At 36.6% G+C, this 19,092-nt stretch overlaps 1 protein-coding gene across 1 annotated transcript in view; it reads right to left on the bottom strand.

The window, feature by feature from the left end:
- BICC1 (BicC family RNA binding protein 1) overlaps positions 1-19,092 on the bottom strand; it is a 191,516-nt gene that overhangs the window by 23,615 nt on the left and 148,809 nt on the right. The window contains exons 4-10 of the mRNA XM_067552536.1: positions 17,364-17,443; positions 14,934-15,092; positions 12,407-12,460; positions 11,015-11,209; positions 9,574-9,825; positions 2,208-2,339; positions 431-617 (exon numbers count right to left, since the gene is read on the bottom strand). Coding sequence (XP_067408637.1) covers positions 431-617; positions 2,208-2,339; positions 9,574-9,825; positions 11,015-11,209; positions 12,407-12,460; positions 14,934-15,092; positions 17,364-17,443 — 1,059 coding nt within the window. The remainder of the gene's footprint in view (positions 1-430; positions 618-2,207; positions 2,340-9,573; positions 9,826-11,014; positions 11,210-12,406; positions 12,461-14,933; positions 15,093-17,363; positions 17,444-19,092) is intronic.

Below are 19,092 nucleotides of genomic sequence, written 5' to 3'. Positions count from 1 at the left end.
AATTACCTAAATATATTAAAGAAGTCTTTTCCCTGTTCACCCACTTAAGTTTCTGTTTGACAACTCATATAATGCCTCCAGGAGTAAAGGGGGTTCATTTGGATTAAGGGTTTCTCCGAAAGCCAGAAATGTGGTGCCACACTTCATTTATAATTTCTCTCTCATGTATTACCCTACCCAAAAAGGAGTACCTCCCCTACATACTTAAATGAATACATACACAGTATAATTTTCAAATTTCTAAACTTCTCTATCTTTCAGAAGATACACAGAGTCTATTCCCACTACACATTGTTAAAATACTGGTAATGACAAATAATCCTAAAAATATCAGGGAAGACCTTGAATTTCCCAACACCTAATGCTACTTAGAATTCAAAAGTAATGGTTCTGTGTTTCAAACATTACAAAGCAAGAGTAAAGTATATACCAAGTCCAGTGAGTCCTAACCCTGCTGAGGACAAGATGTCCAAACCAGGACACGAGAGGCCAACAGGGCATGAGATTGTAGATGGATTTGCTGCTATGGTGACTCCACTACTTTCAAGTCCCAGGAGACATTTCCTTGCCTCATACATATTTAAGGCATTTCGTTCGACACTTTTTACAATCACAGACTGTAAAAAAGAAATGAAAGATTTCATATGAAGGTATAATATAAATTCACAAAACACAAATCTCACAGTAGTACTTCAGAGCTACAGGCTTGGGCTACATTGAAAAGTTACGTCAGCATAGCTACATTGGTCAGAATTATGAAAAACTACACCAGTGACAGACATGCCAACATAGCCCTCAGGTTAGAGGAAGGTTTGTCAATGGAAGAGGGCTTCTGTCAATATAGCTATCTTTGTTTGGGAAGGTGGCTGTTCCGACACCGAAAGAAAAACCCCTTCTCTGTCAGTGTAGGTGACTTCTACACTATGGGGCTATGCCGGAACAATTATGTCAGCATAGTCTACACAGTATAGACATACTCCCAGTAAAGTAAGGGAACAAAATAAAATTGCAGAAAAACAATATCCATTAATGGTTATTCAGGTATTCAGCATGTGTGTCAAGGTTAGAAAAATTTTCTTAATGTTTTTGTTCACCTTTAAAAGTGAAAACAGTCTGTTCCAAGATACTGTTCATTTTTTTAATTAAATGAGGTTAATAAATTAGGGAGGATTATTATGGCCTGACTGTGATGATGGAATGGTGCTTTTTAACAGCTATTATAAACGCCCAAGCTCTACAGAAGGTAGCCAAGGTAGGTGGTTGTTAGATATAAGAGACTCATGTTTAATTCTCATTAAATTTACAAGAAACATGCTTCCTGCCATAAACAAAAAACATATTTCTCAGTATTTAATGTAAATAGAAATCTATTGGAGTCAATACAGAAGCCTAGGAATACAAAATGAAAATGATATATTCCTTTATATTGACTGAAATGTTTCTGCATTTAGAACAGCTGATATAATGGAATGTTGATCTAACATTTTACAATTTATGTTTGTCAGATGTTTCTATGTAATGGTTTGGACAATGATCCAAAACTGATGAATTGGGCATGTTTAAGGACTAGTGTTTAAAAGGATAAATTTTTCAACCATTACATTCGTTCGTTACCTGCTGCAAAGGATGATGATATGAACATAAGATTCTTCTCTTTTGCCAATCAGAATAGGCCTAGAGATTGTTAAAAATAACAGGGAGTTGTGGGACTTAAGATTTGATCCTGTAAGTCAATTCAAGAGTAGGTTTACTTGTGACTACTTCCATTATCTTCTCCTGAGGATTTGCAGGATCACTCATAGATAAAACAGCTGATCCAAATTTTGTCAAATATTTAATACAAAAAAATTGCTAGAGAACAGAGCCAATGTAGTATGAAACATTCAACCTGAAGACATTTTTAACTCAATTCATTGGAAAAAAAGGCATTTTGATTGGAAACTACTTCTCAGCTTCAAGCTAATGGGCTAAATTCTGTTCTTAATGAAATCAAAGGATGGCACCTCCATGAAGAGAACTGAGTTTTTTTATGTCACTAGTACAAGTACCAAAGTGAAGACAAGACAAAGACAGTATAACAAAAGTGAACGGCTCTTTTAAATGCAATATCCATGAACGAAGTTTTCAATATTTCATATTGCGTTTTGGGGGTTTCAGGTACAAAGAACATCTCATACTTTGCAAAAATATGTTAAGTTTTCACCAACCTTGCTTGGTTGTTTTGGCTTTGGTTTAATGCTGATGAAGACATCTAATTGTTCCATTAGTTGAGTTATAAACTGTGGTTCTATTTCAATTTCTTCCTTCATATCGAACATCAGCACAAGAGGAAGACAACCCTGAAAAGTTAAATCCAAATTATAAAGTACCCTTGTACCAAATAAAACTTCAGCTAAAACACTAGAGTCAACATTTAATGTCCTATTTAGCTCAAAACCTTCGCAAATCTGACTGAAATAGTGAGAATGAAATTTTACAAGATGAATATTACCTCTCCCAACCCCAACATTCAGAAAACTTGACATTTTGATAGTCCGATGGTTTGTTGAATAAGAATCTCACCTCATAGTGAACAAAAGACTTAACTCATATGTTACACACATTCACTACCCAAAGTTAAGGATGTTGGAAAGATAAACTTTTCACTACAAACTATTGTCAAGAGAATAGTTAGCAGTATGATTATTTGGTCACATTGTTAACCTTAAAATCATATTTGGGATGGAAGAAAAAAAGAATATTACAAGTGTGAAAAAGAAAATCCCTCTGAAAGATACTATTGCCCCACCACTGGGTAGCTGAATGTGTATTTTCAGAGATTAAACACTTTTGAAATACAAGAGGTTTTAAAATATGACAACACTGGTGGAGAAGGAAACAATTATTATTATGTACAGAGCAGCAAATATGTGTTGCATGCTTACGAAAAAGGAAAGAAAACATGATTCCTCACCCCAAGGAGTTTACAGTTTAAAATTGACATTGACAGTGCAATCCAAAAACAGTATTACCTGTACATAAGAAAAAATGTGTGCTTAAAAGTGTACATAAAAAAGCCATCAAACCTTTAATGCCTGCCAGTTTGTTTAATTCGCTTCAGACATTGCCTGGCAGCATGTCAAGCACAATCATATCTATTCAGCTATTATTTATTCTTTTTTCCCCAAAGGGTTTCAAAGTCTCCATAGACTATATCAGAATCACTTCATCCACCATAGCGATGCAACCAGGAAAACAGCTGCACTTCAACAGAGTAAAACTACACAACTGAGCAGTTTAGGACAGAAAGTGAAAGCAGAGATGGAAATCAGGCCACTTATTTAAGTGCATAAATACGGACCGTAATTTCTGAAAATCTTGGCCATAGTATTTTGTCATATTTGACTCATTTGCTTTATTACTACCTTTGCACTTTCCACTTCCAAACAACTTGTACTCCATTCCCTTCACTTCCCTAAAAATCTAGCCCTTCATTTATGAAAATATTTTGGTAGCTGGTAGGTGCACATCACTTTTGAAAAATCTGGCTACTCACATAGGTGCTTGAATATGGACTTAGCAGCCCTGACTTTAGGCACCCATTTTAAAAAAAACCTGGCATATGTTTAAGTTTTTGTTTGTTTGTTTTAAAAAGAGACTATATTTAGGCTATGTCTACACTGCAGTACTAATTCGAATTAGCTTAATTCAAATTACAAGCGATTTATAGAAAGCGCTGCAGACTGTCCACACTACAGTGTTTGTGCTGGTTTCTTGCGTCCACACTGGCCAGCATGAATTCAAATTAGAAAGCAGTGCAATGTGGGAAGCTACCCCACAGTGCAACTAACCATAGAGACTGTTGTGACAAGTGTCATCATCCCAGGATGCAGCGCTGCTTCCCCCACCCTCTTCCCCCACCCCCAAACAAACAGGAAAAGGATTTTCATGCTGCTTTTTTACTCCCCCGATCGCCATTGCTGCAGGCACACGGAGCCAGCTGAACTATGCTCTCATTTTGACCGTGACAAATACATCGCGGCTTATCCTGGATTACTTTAGAACTGTATGCTGTTTGCCTTTTATGCTCCCCCCACCATCCCTGTATATTGCTTGCCTTTGATTTTGTTTCTACAGGTGTCTGTAGAATGTAAGATAAATAACAAGGGAGTCAGTTAGTATATTAATACAGTGATACAAATGTTTCCATTTCACTGATGGAAAGCATGATATAATGTATCCACATGTAGCACTGTGAATAAACTCTTAAGAAAGTATCAATTTCCATGATTTCCCACTGAAACAATATAGCAAAGAATTTCCTCTCACTGCTGGCATTTAAAACACATTCACCACGTGGGGAGGAGGGTAGGTCGTGAAATCTTTCAAAGGGACAAACTTTAAAGGGCTAAACTTTCAAAGGGACAAATCTTAAAGGGACAAACTGCAAAGGGCTTGCTGGGCAGTTAAAACGCATTCACCACATGGGGGGGGGGGGTGAAATATTTCAAACTCTTAAAGAGACAAACTGCAAAGGACTTGTGGTGTGTGTGTGGGGGGGTGATCGCAGCTTGGATTTTAAACCCATTCACCGCAGGAAATGAAGATTTAAATCTTCCCGGGACTGCTTTGGGGGAGGGTACTGAAATGGGGCATCATGGGATACAGTCTGGAGGCCAATTAATTCGAATTAAGTCTCATTGCATCCACACTCACACTAATGCGAATCAACTGATGCACTTCAGGCGCTAATCCACTTGCAGAGGTGGTTTTATTAATTCGATTTTAAAGGCTCCTTAATTCAAATTAACAATGCGCAAGTGTAGATGCAGGAGTAATTAATCCGAATTAAGGGACTTTAATTCGAATTAAGTCACCAGTGTAGACCAGGCCTTAGATTGCTAACTGAATGTATGGAGGAAAATATCTTCCAAGTTCACACAGTTCAAAAGGAATACTGGGAGAAATGAAAAGCACATAAAAGAGTGCTTGAAATGTAATAATGCCAAGATGGTCAAAAGTTACAGTTTAGTCCATATAACAAACTCAAGTTTAAGCAAAAAGAAAACGACACTATTTTAGGAGACCAGCTTTGGGAAGACTATGAGAGAAAGCTTGACTTCACAACTTGGTTTAAGAAGCCATAGGCATGAGTAATCATTCTTTGAAGAGAACATATTCTAATCAATAATCCGCACTTCGACCCATTTTGTTGTGATAAGAAAATACTGAGAACATGTCATACCTGGGTTTTCCAATAGCTTTTGTAAGGCCAAAAAGGTGCAATTTAAGTGCTTATTGAATAAAGAAATTCAGCTAAAGTTTAAGAAAACAAAAGTAGCCAAAAACTGAAATTTTATAATCTGGAAGTAAGTCTTAGTAAGTGTGTAACATGACGTGGTGGACAGACTGTAATTTTGTTTTGTTTAGAACACCTGGGTGATGGTACAGGAAAAAAGAAAAGAAAGCAAATACTGTACATCCAATGAGAAAGAAGCCCATGCTAAATGGGGAGGCTTTTTTTTTTTTCCCCTTAAAAAATGTTCAGTTTGAGATTAGCAGACTTTTTCCATGGCTCAGCGCATTCTTTGAGTGAGGTTAAAGAATCAGAACTAACTTTTCAACATAGAAATAAATTAAAAATATAACGTTAGCAAATGGATCATAGACAAAATTATTTTATGCACAATCATTGAAATTAAGCTTCTTCATCTACTGATTAATTGGCTACTGAAATATTGAGAAAAGGACAAATGAATAGGAAAAACCACACAAAATGCCCACAAGACAACATGCTGACCTTTTAACTGTTGACATCTTTAAAAAAAGTTCTCTCAACTCAAGATAGCAATAAGTTTTTATTTCAGTCACAATATACTTTTGTTTTCCTTTTACGGTCTGCCATTTACCACCCTCTCTTATGGAGATTATTTTAACAGCCAGATTTGGGCAACAGAGGTGCATAAAGATCAAAGCTTACGAAGGTGTGTAAGCTAGTGGGAAAGTAATATATTTTTCTGATTAGCACACATCTGGAATGTATAAGGTTTTCCAAGTCAGAGTTTAAGGATGCCTGTGATTTATATATCAATATAAATCATGGCCTTCTCGGTGAGTAAACTTGTATAAAACTAGTGTTAATGTCATGTTTATGTTTTATTAAAATCTTTTTTTTACATGTTTGTATCAGTGCATTAGACACAAACATATAGGAATCAATGTAAATCATTAATTTACATTCACTATATTAGTTTATCTATTTCATTTTGTGTGTGGTGAATTGTTTTAAAAAGTTATCAGTATTACTTTGTAGTTTATCCAATTTTATAGCCTAAAAGAAACATGCATATCACCTACCTCAAAGGGTTGAGCATACTGATCTCTTGGGGCTCTTGGAATAGTACATCGTAAGACCTCTCTCAAACGTTGGTCTCTTTCATTAGTGTTACAGTATCATGCACTGAGTAGCACTTCAGTAGTTCATGTGGAGCTTGCTTAGGCTACCTGTTGTTTTTGTTGATTTTAAGTTTGCTTATAGAAAGCTGTCAAGCTCAGAGCAAATATATAATATATTATATATTTTGCCATCATATCTATTGTTACAAAAACCATGGGACAGTTTCATTCTCTAGCTCAGAGACAACATCAGCACAAATTTGGCCTGCTTCCAGGAGAGGTGGAAGCAGCCAATAATAAACCTAACTATGGCTAGAAAGCTTTTCGTACCACAGAAATCTCAAAAATATAAAAATCTGAGTCCACTGAACGGAGCCAAAAAACACTGTGTTGGAATTTAGTTTAAAAGATCCAAGGGAAGAATGCAGCTATTTATTTAACCAGGTCAGCTGCATAAAGTAGTAAAAAGCTTTTATGTCAGTAATTATCTCTTGTTCCTATATTTTATTCTCTCTCTCTCTCTCACACACACACACACACACACACACACACACACACACACACACACACACACACACACACACACACACACACACACACACACACACACACACACACACACACACACACACACTGGTTAATTTCTCCTTTTAAAAATATGTTAATTTTGCCACATCACCTAGTAAATACAGGGACTTCAGCATATATTAAAAATGTCCACTCATCTTTTGTAACACTTGCTTTTAAAAATGTCATAGCTACAAAATTGGAAACATGAGTAAATGTTCCAAAACATATGGAACAATGCCGGGTGGGACAAACAATCTCAATTTGTTCATCAGCTTAGGTCAGTATACTTCTTAAGTGCTAAAGATTCCTGTACCTCGTGTTTTACCACCAATAAGTTGAATTTTGAAATATTCTAAAAACCTTTCAAATAGGTTCTGATCTTTCTTTCCTACACGTAGTAAAGGGTATTTGCATATTTATAGGTTATTCTTATGTTTTGGGGGATACTACTGCCTCCCCCACCTTCTCCATCTCGAATGACAATGGGAGTAGCGTTCTTTGAAGCTCGTTATGATATACATAGAATAGCTGTCTCTAAATATTTATAATCATTTCTATTCAGGAATAATATATTCTATAAATATAATTTATTAGTAATATAGATAACCATGTACACACACACACACACACACACACTCTCTCTCTCTCCCCTCCCCAGCCTCCCCACAGTGCAGAATAGAGTATGTATCTTGGGGTGGTAAAGGAAGGGAGAATTGCTAAAAACAGTACAGATGGGGGGGTTTAGAAATAAAAAATATAAGGGCTTGCAGCACTTATGTCTCTATAACAACTTCAGAGATCTCACTTTTGATTTTTATCCATGTATATATTTATCTAAAGCAAAGAGGTTACATCTACAAGTGATAGTCCTACATTTTCTGTATGCCATCTTGATCATGTGATTATTTTCTTTATCACATGAGATATAAAAAAAACTCCTATCATAATGCACCCAGTCTTGGCAATCACAGCTTGACATCATGCCCCATTCCTCTCCCAGACGCCTCTATTAAACTCAAAAACAGTGATAAATGTAAAGATAAAGAACACTATGCTAAAGATTTTGTTTAATACTAAGGGCTTAATGTTAAAGCCTTAAAATAAACTCATTCATGATAGCTGTAACTCATTGTAAAACTTAAAAACACTAAAGCAAACAGTGGCTAAAACGGTTGTGACGATGTGGCTAGTGGAATTAGTTATTTCATTTTAAAAATCCAACCTATTTTATTCTCAGTGAGGGGAAACACAGAAATATGTCACTTTCAGAGATAATGATCAGTTCCTAAACACCTGCATCTAATGTCCATGTTGTTACTTGTACCCCTCTTCTTACACAGTACCACATTTCTGTATCAGTCCTAAGTCTCAACTGTCACTGTTAAGAGACTAATAATGTTGTTCTCAGTATTACAAGGTCACCTAGAGGCTGCAGTAAGTCCCACTAGAACCTCATTAAGATAGTACCTGTAAAAATTAGACAGAAAGCTTTAGCTTTGTTAAAGAAATTAATCGCTAATTAGAACTGGCCAAAGCTCAGGGATTTGGTTTGCAAGGGATATTGTTATCCACAATATCGCTTTTGTTTTGACTGGAACAAAAGCAAATTCCCTGGTGAACCAGAGATCCCCAATATTTCTGTTTAAAGAATACTGAAAACAGGGTGTTCCGGAAATGAAATAGGAAATTAACATTCTTGTCAGTTTCACTTAGCTGTTTCACAACAGGAGCCTGATTGGGGTGTCAGGGCTGCTAAGCTCCATGCTCCATAGCAGCAGTGTTGGGGGGACCCTCTCTCAAGCTGGGACACTCTGACTGGAGTGGGGAGCCTAGCAGCCCTGAGAACCTAGATTCCTGGCTGTAGCCATGGCTCCTGCTGTGGAATAGGAAGCTCGCCACCCGCAGATTCCTGGCTCCAGTCGGTGGTAGACTCCGTTCCTCAGCGTTGGTAGCTTATCATCCCCCTGAGCTGCAATGGAAGCCTGTCTGTGTCTCGATGTGTAATGGATTAAAAACAAAACGTTTTGGTCCAGTGACCAAAATTTCTGACCAGCTCTGCTACTAATGTAGTCAGCTAGACTAAAGAATGTAGAACCCTCTAGGATGTAAGCAAGTGTCTCCAATCTATCTGAGCCTCTTTACTTCCAAGGAAACCTGCCCTAAAAAGATCATTTGGTCCACACATCTGCCAAGCAACCTCTCTCACTGGCTCCAGAAAAGCTGCCCACTTTTCCCACTAACGAAAAGATGGAAGAAGTGGTTGGACATTGCTGGAAGGAAAGAACTGCTTATCTGAACTTTTGCCTTCCAACCAGTAACATCACTATCACCATAACCAATTTTAATTACTTATGTCACTGGCAAAGCATCTTTTATCATGTTAGTGTATAACACATTTATTGATAAAATCGTATAAAGGACAACTATAGTTCATAGAAACTATTTCACAAGACACACTGTCAAAAATAAGAGCATTCTGCTCAATCAGTATTCTGATATGTAAACAAATATTCCTTCTGCTCCAAAACAGAAAGTCATTTGCATTTGGATGATAAATACACAAAAACTGCTGGTCTTTTCTTTTAGTTACTTAACATTTTTTTGTACAGATGTCACTAAAATATTTACCATGAGATATTGTCTGGCAAGACAGACTGACTCAATAGTGCCCTGGAGGTAGACAGTGGATTTCTTTTGTGGGTTACTGGGGTCAGGGAAGTGGATCTGAGCACCAGTTCTCTGCATGATATGTTTGATGTTACTGCCATTTCGACCCATCATAAAGAGATGATGCTGTGCTGCAATATCTAGCTGCGTGCTCACAGGGATTGCAGAGGCCAAACTGCCAGCCAGGTGTTCCAAAAGCATGGCTGTTCCTTCCTACAGACAAATAGGAGAAAATGCATTACCGAGAAACAACCAAAACCACATGGCAGTGGTTACAAAATAAGTGTTTCATCAGATTCCTTTTGCTTTAATCACTACACATTTCACATTCTAGAATGAGTAAGCAGCAACATATAAAAGATTTACTAATATAAAAAAAAGCAATGTACAATTTTGTTTAAAATCAAGTTAGCTTGTAATTCAGAAAGAGTTGGACTGTACCTAATTTATCTTGAACCGCATCTGTCTTATGACTAACTCCACTCTGAAATTGCCTTCACAAAAGACAGTTTTCAGCACTTAGGGCCATTGCATTCAAAGGGAGTTAGGTGCTTTGTAAAATCCCACTGGGCACCTATCTGCATCTTTAGGCACCTAAATACCTTTGAAAATCTGGCCTTCAATGTCTTGACCCCAACCCCACATGCAGCCACACTTAAGTCACTAGGGGTATACCTGAACAAATCCAGTTGCAAGATTTGACCCTCGTTTTGGTCTACAAAGCCCTAATTGACTTGAGGTCTATCTACTTGACACCACCTCTCTCCCTATACCAGACTGCCACTGCTGTCATCTGCACAAGTACTCAAGCTGGAGCTCCCCTGCTTTATCTTAAGAGGCCATTGGCAGCATGTCCTGAATGAGTGGCCCCTTCCATGTCTTTTGAATTCACTGTTTCCCCCCCTTTGTCTGAAATAGCCCAAATTTGTTGACCTTCAAGCAGACCTTAACCAGGCATCTTGGGAGGACTGAGGGGGGGGGGAGGGGTGTGTTAGGGTTGGTTCATTGTTTTACATTTTTGCTTACTTGCTGTTTTTGGAGCTACTTGGGATTGGCCTCTGCTCTGGTATAGCTGTTTTTATTTTGGACTCTGATATTAACCATTTCTCAGAGTGCTTAAAGCCTGGGTAAGGTTTTTGATATATTTAAAATGTAAACTAAACGTATAAAATTAGGTTTCAAACTGAAAATATTTTTCTGTACACACACAAATCCTATTTTATCAAAAAAACCCAAAACATTTAAGATCAATGCACCCAAATTGTTTAAAAGCAGTAATAATAAAAAAAATAATAAATGCTTTACTGATCAATCAGGGTATCACAAAATGATACTGTTTAAGCAACTATCTAAGTTTTTACACATTTAAGACATCTGGAATAACTTTCATTAAATGTATTACCTTCACTGCACTGGTGTTATTCTGTGACCCTCTGACAATGACAGTAGCACCATACATTCGAGAACGTTGTTTAAAGGAAACTGAAATGTTATAAGTCTGTGATATATGCTGAATTGTGGGAGAATTAGGATCTGGGATGGGTTGGAGAATTCCAGCTATGGGTAATTCAAACATAAGTACCAATGGAAGCAGCTCCTAGAGTGAGATTGAGAAAAACCATAGCATGTATTTGAAGAATAATCACATTTACTTAGCTTACTACAACCTTAATAAAAATACAGAATTTTCTATCACTCTGTTGTGATAACATTTAGATTATCTACAACCTCCCTGAGCTTTCTTTACAGAAACGTTAGTTTGCTGACATCATCTAAGACAAGTTGTTTGCTATCACAATCCTCATTAGTTTGTCAGGGAAAAAAGTGTGAATGTCACACATTGTCAGAAAAATTTCAAAAAAAGTCAGTTTTTTGCAATTAAAGAGCATCAAAAAACCAACCATGTCACATTCCCACACTCTTCTATACTTACATACAATATATTGAACTACTTTTGTGAAAATTCATCAGAGATCTTACTCCATAGTGGGATGGCTGGGGTTAGAAAAACAATAACTTTGTATGGAGAAGCCCTATAAGTCACTGTTTCGGTCACAACCATCATGGCCGTCAAACATACAGCCTTAATATATGTATAAGTACAGAACATTAAAATGTTTATAATATGTCATGCTTCAAAACACAGTGCCCATTTCAACACAATTGTCTGAGATACATATAAAATCAAAACAGATGGTCATGATGAGGGAAATCAATGCAGAATGTGATGGGTGGGGATGGGTCTTTTTTGCTACAGTCCACCACATTAGTTACACCTGCTGCATATAACAGTTAAAATTCAATAAAGGCAGCTAATGTCCACTGCAGAGAGTGAATTTACCACATAATTCTTAGTATAAGGACTACAAAATTGAATCTGTTTTATATAGCTGACACTAAGTTCAGGCTTTACATCAGTTTAGGTAACATAAGTTGACTAAACATGAGTCACTTCAACATTTTGTAGTTTGCCCACATGGATGCTAATATTTTTAACATATTTGTAACACATGTGCACGTACACATGTACACACGCCTCATGAGCCCTTTATGCTTATTCTGTATTATTGTTTAAAATCTTGTAATTAAAAAGATTAAACAAATGAATGTTCATTGTGAATACTGTGGACAATATTTTCTTGCAATTTTGATATGACCTGCACAGGGACAACACCACAGAGCCAGTCAACCCTAGAATACTCCGAACTGAACTATCATTTCCCATCCCTACTCTCCAACTTCTTCTATCTCCAGTTCTTTGAGATGCATGTGAGTTACTGAAATAGATAGTTACCCGTATTCTAACTCTGGCAGACTCCACTCCAGCTGGCTGTCCTGCAATAGACACCTGGAAAAGCCAGAACACACACAATATAGTAACAAGTTTTCACATAAAGTATCTGAAAAATTCTCCAAATAGTTATGTAATTTTTTATTTTTTGATATGTATTGTACTTCTGTTGCTGTCTAAGGCATTTTTTTAAAATGGTAGTTGAAAACTGAATCCCTCCAGTAAAGGATTGCTTTTGTATATTGATTTTTATACTACAAACTGTTACAACATTCTGAAAACTTCAGACAAGCAACTAGAAGAAAATACAATAAAAATTTAACATACCATTCAGAACTAACCCTGCAATTACTGTTCTGCAAGAGTACATTAATCCTTCCGGTTGATATTGAATATGTAACAATGTTTCCTTGACTTTTTAAAAATGACATCCTAAGTTGCCACTGGGAGTTTTATTGAAGATGGCACCTAAAAAAAGCCTGAATAAATTATTAGTGTGCTATGATGACAGACTGAAAAGTAAAAAATGTCCTTTACATTTGGAGTTATAGAACTGCAAGATTCTTTTTGATACATTATAATTCAACAATCAACCTTAACTCTAATAAACACTATGAAGTTGAACTGTTTTCATCAGATGTTTTCATTTTTGTTAGATATCTACAAACTTTAATTTCCAAATAATTTTTAACATGTGCCAAACACACCAAGACATTTTAAAAATAAATAAAAATCCCCTGAATATTTGAAAGAATTTGATAAAAAATTTAAAAATTGATTATGACTTCACTATTTGTCCCTGTCTATTTATAAAGGAGAACCTTTTGCAAAAACAGATTTTCTTTCAGTCCACCTAGAATAATCCACACTTGATTTAGATACGAAAAGTTAATTTACATAAACATCAATATATACAAGCAAAGCAAAAAATGATTAAACCAAAAATAATTATATAATGCATTAAAAATAGAATAAAAAGATTATATTTAAAAGCATATATTCTCAGACTTTACAATCAGAAGGGACCATCATGATCATCTACTACTTCTTTGCCTTCTCCTAGTCTCCTCAATCAGTCAGCAACTTGTTCTTCATCTCTAAGCATTCTTTTCAAGTGCATCTCCCCAGCTGACACCAACCTTCTTCAACTCCTTCCTTGGGCACCCCAAGCCACCTTTTTCTACGTCTTTCTCATGGTCTTTGTCCTGTGACTACTAGATCTTATACCTTCTAAGTTATCCCATAACTCATCATCTCACATGATCCAACCATCTCAGCAGATACTCCCCTGTCTTTCTCATGATGAGACTCACTTGCATCATAACTCATACTGTTTCATTGCACAGCCTATCAGCTCTTGTCTTACCCAAAGTTCTCCTGAACATTTTCATTTTAGAAGTGGAAGTAGTAGTTCTTTTCTCTTCCTCATTGGCTAGCATTCGGACTCAAATGCCGTGGTGAGCCTAATCACGATCTTACATACTTTGGTCTTAGTTTACTTAGCATATTCTTATAGCAGAGAATTCCTACCTACTCCCTCCATTTACACCAAGCACTCTTCATGCGTGACAGCGTACTGAGGCCTAACAAATGGATTTCCTTGGTGACAGTTGGCTGAGGAAATAGGGAGGAATTAGCTAATCTGATGAGGAGGCTGGATGTGTTAAGGAACTAATTGGCTCATCAGCGGACTAGTTTGATAAAAGGCAGGAAGGAAGTGTTGGGAGTGGAGGGGAGTACAGAGTTAGCAGGCTGTGCCCAGACTGAAGGAGATCCCAAGGAAAGGAGATCTTTTTTCCTCCCTGGGCCGTGATGAACAGGGGCTAAAGGAAATAGGGTCATAGGTATTAGAATTTTTGTACTGCACTGTACAGGTGTTGCTGGAGGGGACTTGAATAAATTATACAAAGTGGACACAAATGAAGAGAGTCTGAGTGATTTCTTTGGTGACCAAGGACAGGGAGGAGGGAAGGGAAGGAGTCTATGCCCCATCACAAGCTCCTAACATCTGCATCTATATTCCGAAGATGGCTCAACAATGAACTGAGCCATTTAAGTTGTTGCACAGACTAACTGCATACCACCTAATTTTACTGGCTTCTCATTGTCACTCTCAACGAAGCTTCACACGTATTCTGTCTTTTGTTGGCTAATTTGTAAGCTGTTTTCTTCTAATGCAGCCCTCCAAAAGACCTCCTTCTAGATCCCTTTCCTGTGTGTAGTTATCTGCATGGCACAACAACATGTCATTGGCAAAAAGCAGGAGCCTCTCTCCTAATCTCCTTTATCAAGGTGTCTATTCTAATCACAAACAGGAATGAGTTTAATACTGATCTTTGATATAGACCTACCCTCACAGAGAATGACTCACTGTAGCCACAGTTGCTTCTCACTACTGTGGTACTACCCTTGTACCTGTCCATGATAGTATTGAGATGCGACGCCAGAAGACTGCATGACTACAGGCACCACCATAACCATTCTCTAAGGATATATAATATAAAATATAAATAAAATATTAAATACTTACTTGGTTGCTCTTTTCTGCTTGGTTATTCCTATTTGAGTCTGGAAAATGGATGTGACATCCTGTTTCTTCCATCACTTTTTTAATGTTGTTGCCACCTTTGCCAATCACATGAGAATGTTCTGTATGTGAAACATCCATCTTCAGGGTGACTCGATTACTCTAGAGGTCAAAACATCTATTTATTATTGGATGTATGGAATAACTGAACATCACTATTTTGTAGTAAATTACATTTATAAAACTATATTAGTGAGAGTTAGGTCACCAGAATATTTTAACAATGGCTTAATGTTGACTAAATTAAGACTCGTTTAATACTGGAACATTATATTTAATTGCTTTTAATTAATATTTTATTTCTGATAAGGAAATTGGTGTGGACACAAATATATTAGACTCCTATACTACCAGTTTCACAAATGGCAAAATACTTTTAAAGCAAGGAGGATGAGAGTTGCATCTAAGAAACATCAACAGAATTCTTAATGCATTTTACAGCATGGTCTGCATAGGCGATAGGCCAGTTTGCTCATGAATCTCGTTGTTAGTGATCCTTTGATCCCAAGTAATTCCAAGGATTTTTCTGAGACAGCGAAGTTGGAAGCTGTTCAATCTTTGCTCCTGCTTGCAGTACGTGACCCAGCTTTCATGGCTGTAAAGGAGAGTACTGAGAACACAAGCCTGATAAACTGACACCTTTGTATTTGGGATTAGCAGCTTGTTGTTCCAGACATGTGAGGTTAGTTTGCCAATGGTGACAGAGGCTTTGCCGATTCTCATATTAAGTTCTGTACCAAGGCTAAGTGAGCTGGTTAAAGTTGAGCCAATATAGCAGAAGTGATCCATGTTGTCCGGAGCTTCATTACTGAAGTAGACTTAAGGTAGGATGTTAGTGCCCTGTGACATGAGAACTGTTTTCTTAATATTAATTACCATACCGAACTTGATCGATGCATCAGAGAACTTATTCATCATGATCTACAAATTATCAGGTGAATTAGAGATGACTGCTGAGTCATTTGTGAAGAGCAGATTCAAATACAGAGCTGGATGACATGCCTCGTGCTCTGAAATGACCTGATGTTAAACGAGCTGCCGTCTGCCCTCGATTCAATTAGTACACCAGATTGATTGTTTTCCAAAGGATGCTTAAGAATAGAGAAGACGATGCAAAAGCTGGTAGGCGCTAAGATGCAGCCTTGCTTCATGCCATCTCTCAAAATGAGTGCCAATTTTAATAGGTACAATAAAAGGAAAGTTTCCAACTCTATGATGAGCATCCAGCCTTTATATTTTGTCTTCATAAGCTTGTTTGGACTTGCTTTAAAATTGTCTGAGGTAAGACACTTGTGATCACAGACCAGGGCCTTCAGAAATTAAAGTCCCCAAATATGAGTTGATCTATCTATCTCCTGGGCCATCATGGAACCTTCAGCCTTACCGCATGTTTCAGTACAAAAAAGTCTTTGAAAAGATTTGTGGATAAGATTATCGCCACAGAATTAAAAATTACCCTACGAAATGGAAAGTTCTCAATCAGTTTGAGTTCAATGATTAACTCAACAGCATATGTCTAGGTTTGAAATGCTAGCAGCAGCTTTGAGGATAAGGGAGAAAGAAGGTATTTAGACAAAGATGTCAAAACTGTTTTTACTGAATCTGTGCATTTTGAGCCTGAATAATAAACTGACTTTCTTTTGGACTCAGTGAAATTAGTTTAGCTTTTTCTTTTGAACATCACCTCACATTTTTAATATCAATTAAACTTTCCAAATAATCTTTCAGTTCTCAGTTTTTTCTATTATATTAGTGTTTGTCCTACATTTATCTAAGTATTTACATACATAATGCTTAGATCACCATAATATTTGAGTGCAGAGAGAATGACTTGTCAATTTATAATTTTGTCAAACACTTGATCTGCGAACACCCCACCAGCCACTTATTTATAGTCAAACTATTGCACTCAACATTTCATTTCTGAAATATTATAAATTTAGGGAAAAACACCATGATTTCCACAAGTTTGCATTACAGAATTGGCCACACAGTACACTATTCACAATGGAGTTTGATTGCATTTTTTTAAAAGAGAAAACTTGGTTTAAGTTTTTAGATTATATGAGAAGGAAAATCTCCTCCCCAACTTGAACAAAACAGACTCGGACACAGTGTTGTCATCTTAAGTCTAAACAAAACTGAAAAATAGTTTCAAATGGAAGAGTATTTAATGGAGTGTCAAAACACACCCCACAAGGGACACTTTACTGATCATATTATTGATTTTAACGTAAAATTTTAATAGAAGCTTCTGCTTTTTAATTTACTCTAAATTGCTGCAGAATTCAGCATCACTATGCCAAAGAAATAGGGGCCTCCATACAGGACTTAGATGCAGGTTTTAATTTTTAAAACTACTTTTCTTCTTACTTTTGTGTCCAAGACAGACATGATCTTCTCCTTAGCTTCTTTAACATTTTCTTTTTTTCCAGAGACTTTAATATGGGGATCTAAATAAAGAGAAATAAAGATCAATAAACAAGTGTCGTGGGGAAATCTAACAAAATACTTACACTTTCACTATCAATCATTAAACAAACAGCATACTTTTAAACAAAAAAACAAACAAACAAACAAAAAAAAGCTTTTAATTAATTTTTAAAAAGGAACAGCTACTTTAGATATGTTAAAGTTTAGAGGTGAGCTCAAGTAACAAGCTCTGCATTTTGGAGCTGACTAAATTACTGCAGCACGTTAATAATCAATTAATTCACTGACTCTTGCCAATGAGTTTTAGTAGCGTTACTAGATGAATTTATTGTACTCCATAACATCTCAGAAACTAACTGTTTAAAATAAAATGCAAGATTACACATTACTACTGTGATATTACAAAAGCAATCTACTGCAGTGTAGACATGCAACAAAACTGTACCAAAGGCTTCTCTTGGGTGAATGCTAGCAATGGGCAACTTATAGTCATTTGATGTCACATTGTCTTTTGTATTCCAGTTTATGCTTCTACCACACAGAACCTAATCTGTGGATGCTTACCAACTCTTCATTATGCAATGAACATGGTTATTTGATCTCTACACTGTTGTTGTTGTCAGTCATTACACCTAGCCGCTAAACATTGGAATTGACATCATAAAAAGCTCGTTCCCTTGAGCCATAAACAACAATTCATGCATGCACAAAATATATTTTACACACCTAGGAGGCATTCAATATTGAGTATCACCTTACTGAAGTTTTTGCCTACTGACACCTAAAGTACTGGATGTAAAAACTTAGGTATTGAGCATAAGAGCTTTTAAGTATCAATGAAATACAAGAAGAGTATGTATCCCATTGAGTTAAACAGAATACGACAATAAAACAAAACCAGGCAGTTAAATACTGAAACTCTTACTCAGTCAAAATGGTCATTGAAGAATATGGCTCATGGAAGTTAAATGGGACTTGGAACTAACCTCCAGTGTCCATTAACTCAAAAGGACACCTGAAGTAGAAGAGCGGCACCATCTGGTGTCTGGAACTGTGAACTACCATAATCCTATATTCCCAAACAAACAGTAACAGATCCAAACCAAAAGACTCTGAATTTCCAGGTGTTAAAACTGGATCTGGATTTTGTAGGTTGGATCCAGTCTTGTTTCTTTTTTTCTAAAAAAAGAGACTGTATGCCTGTCACAGTATAGTGTGCCCTTTCCTCCCATAATGGATGTATTTGCACTTGCTCAAGGAGCTTTTAAATCTACTGTTGCGTAATGCATACTAATGTGATTACACCTAGTACTGCATTTTAACAGAGGCCATCCAATATTCTAAAACATGTATGAACATTTATATTTTCAATGGAAGGGGAAAAACAGATATACTAATAGAATAAACCGACCTTTCTTCTAATGCCAGAAATTAAAACAGTCAATCATAACATCCTTTATTTTCAACTGAGTACAAAAGGTTTACAAACCAAAACAGACCATTTTAAATGCTTGGATACTGCTATGTTCCAATACAAGAGACAGTAAGCTTTACAACAACAAGTTTTGAAAAAATTCAACTGAGAGGAGAGAGGAACGCTGGAGGCATTGAGAATTCACTGTCAGCTTGCACAGGAATAACAAAAATGCAACATTCTGAGTTCTAATTA

The sequence above is a fragment of the Emydura macquarii genome, unplaced genomic scaffold (genome assembly GCF_026122565.2).
Source record: "Emydura macquarii macquarii isolate MOO-44397 ecotype Brisbane River unplaced genomic scaffold, CSIRO-AGI_Emac_v2 contig_1390, whole genome shotgun sequence".
Taxonomy (NCBI): Eukaryota; Metazoa; Chordata; order Testudines; family Chelidae; genus Emydura; species Emydura macquarii.
This window is presented reverse-complemented; position numbering and strand designations above follow the sequence as displayed.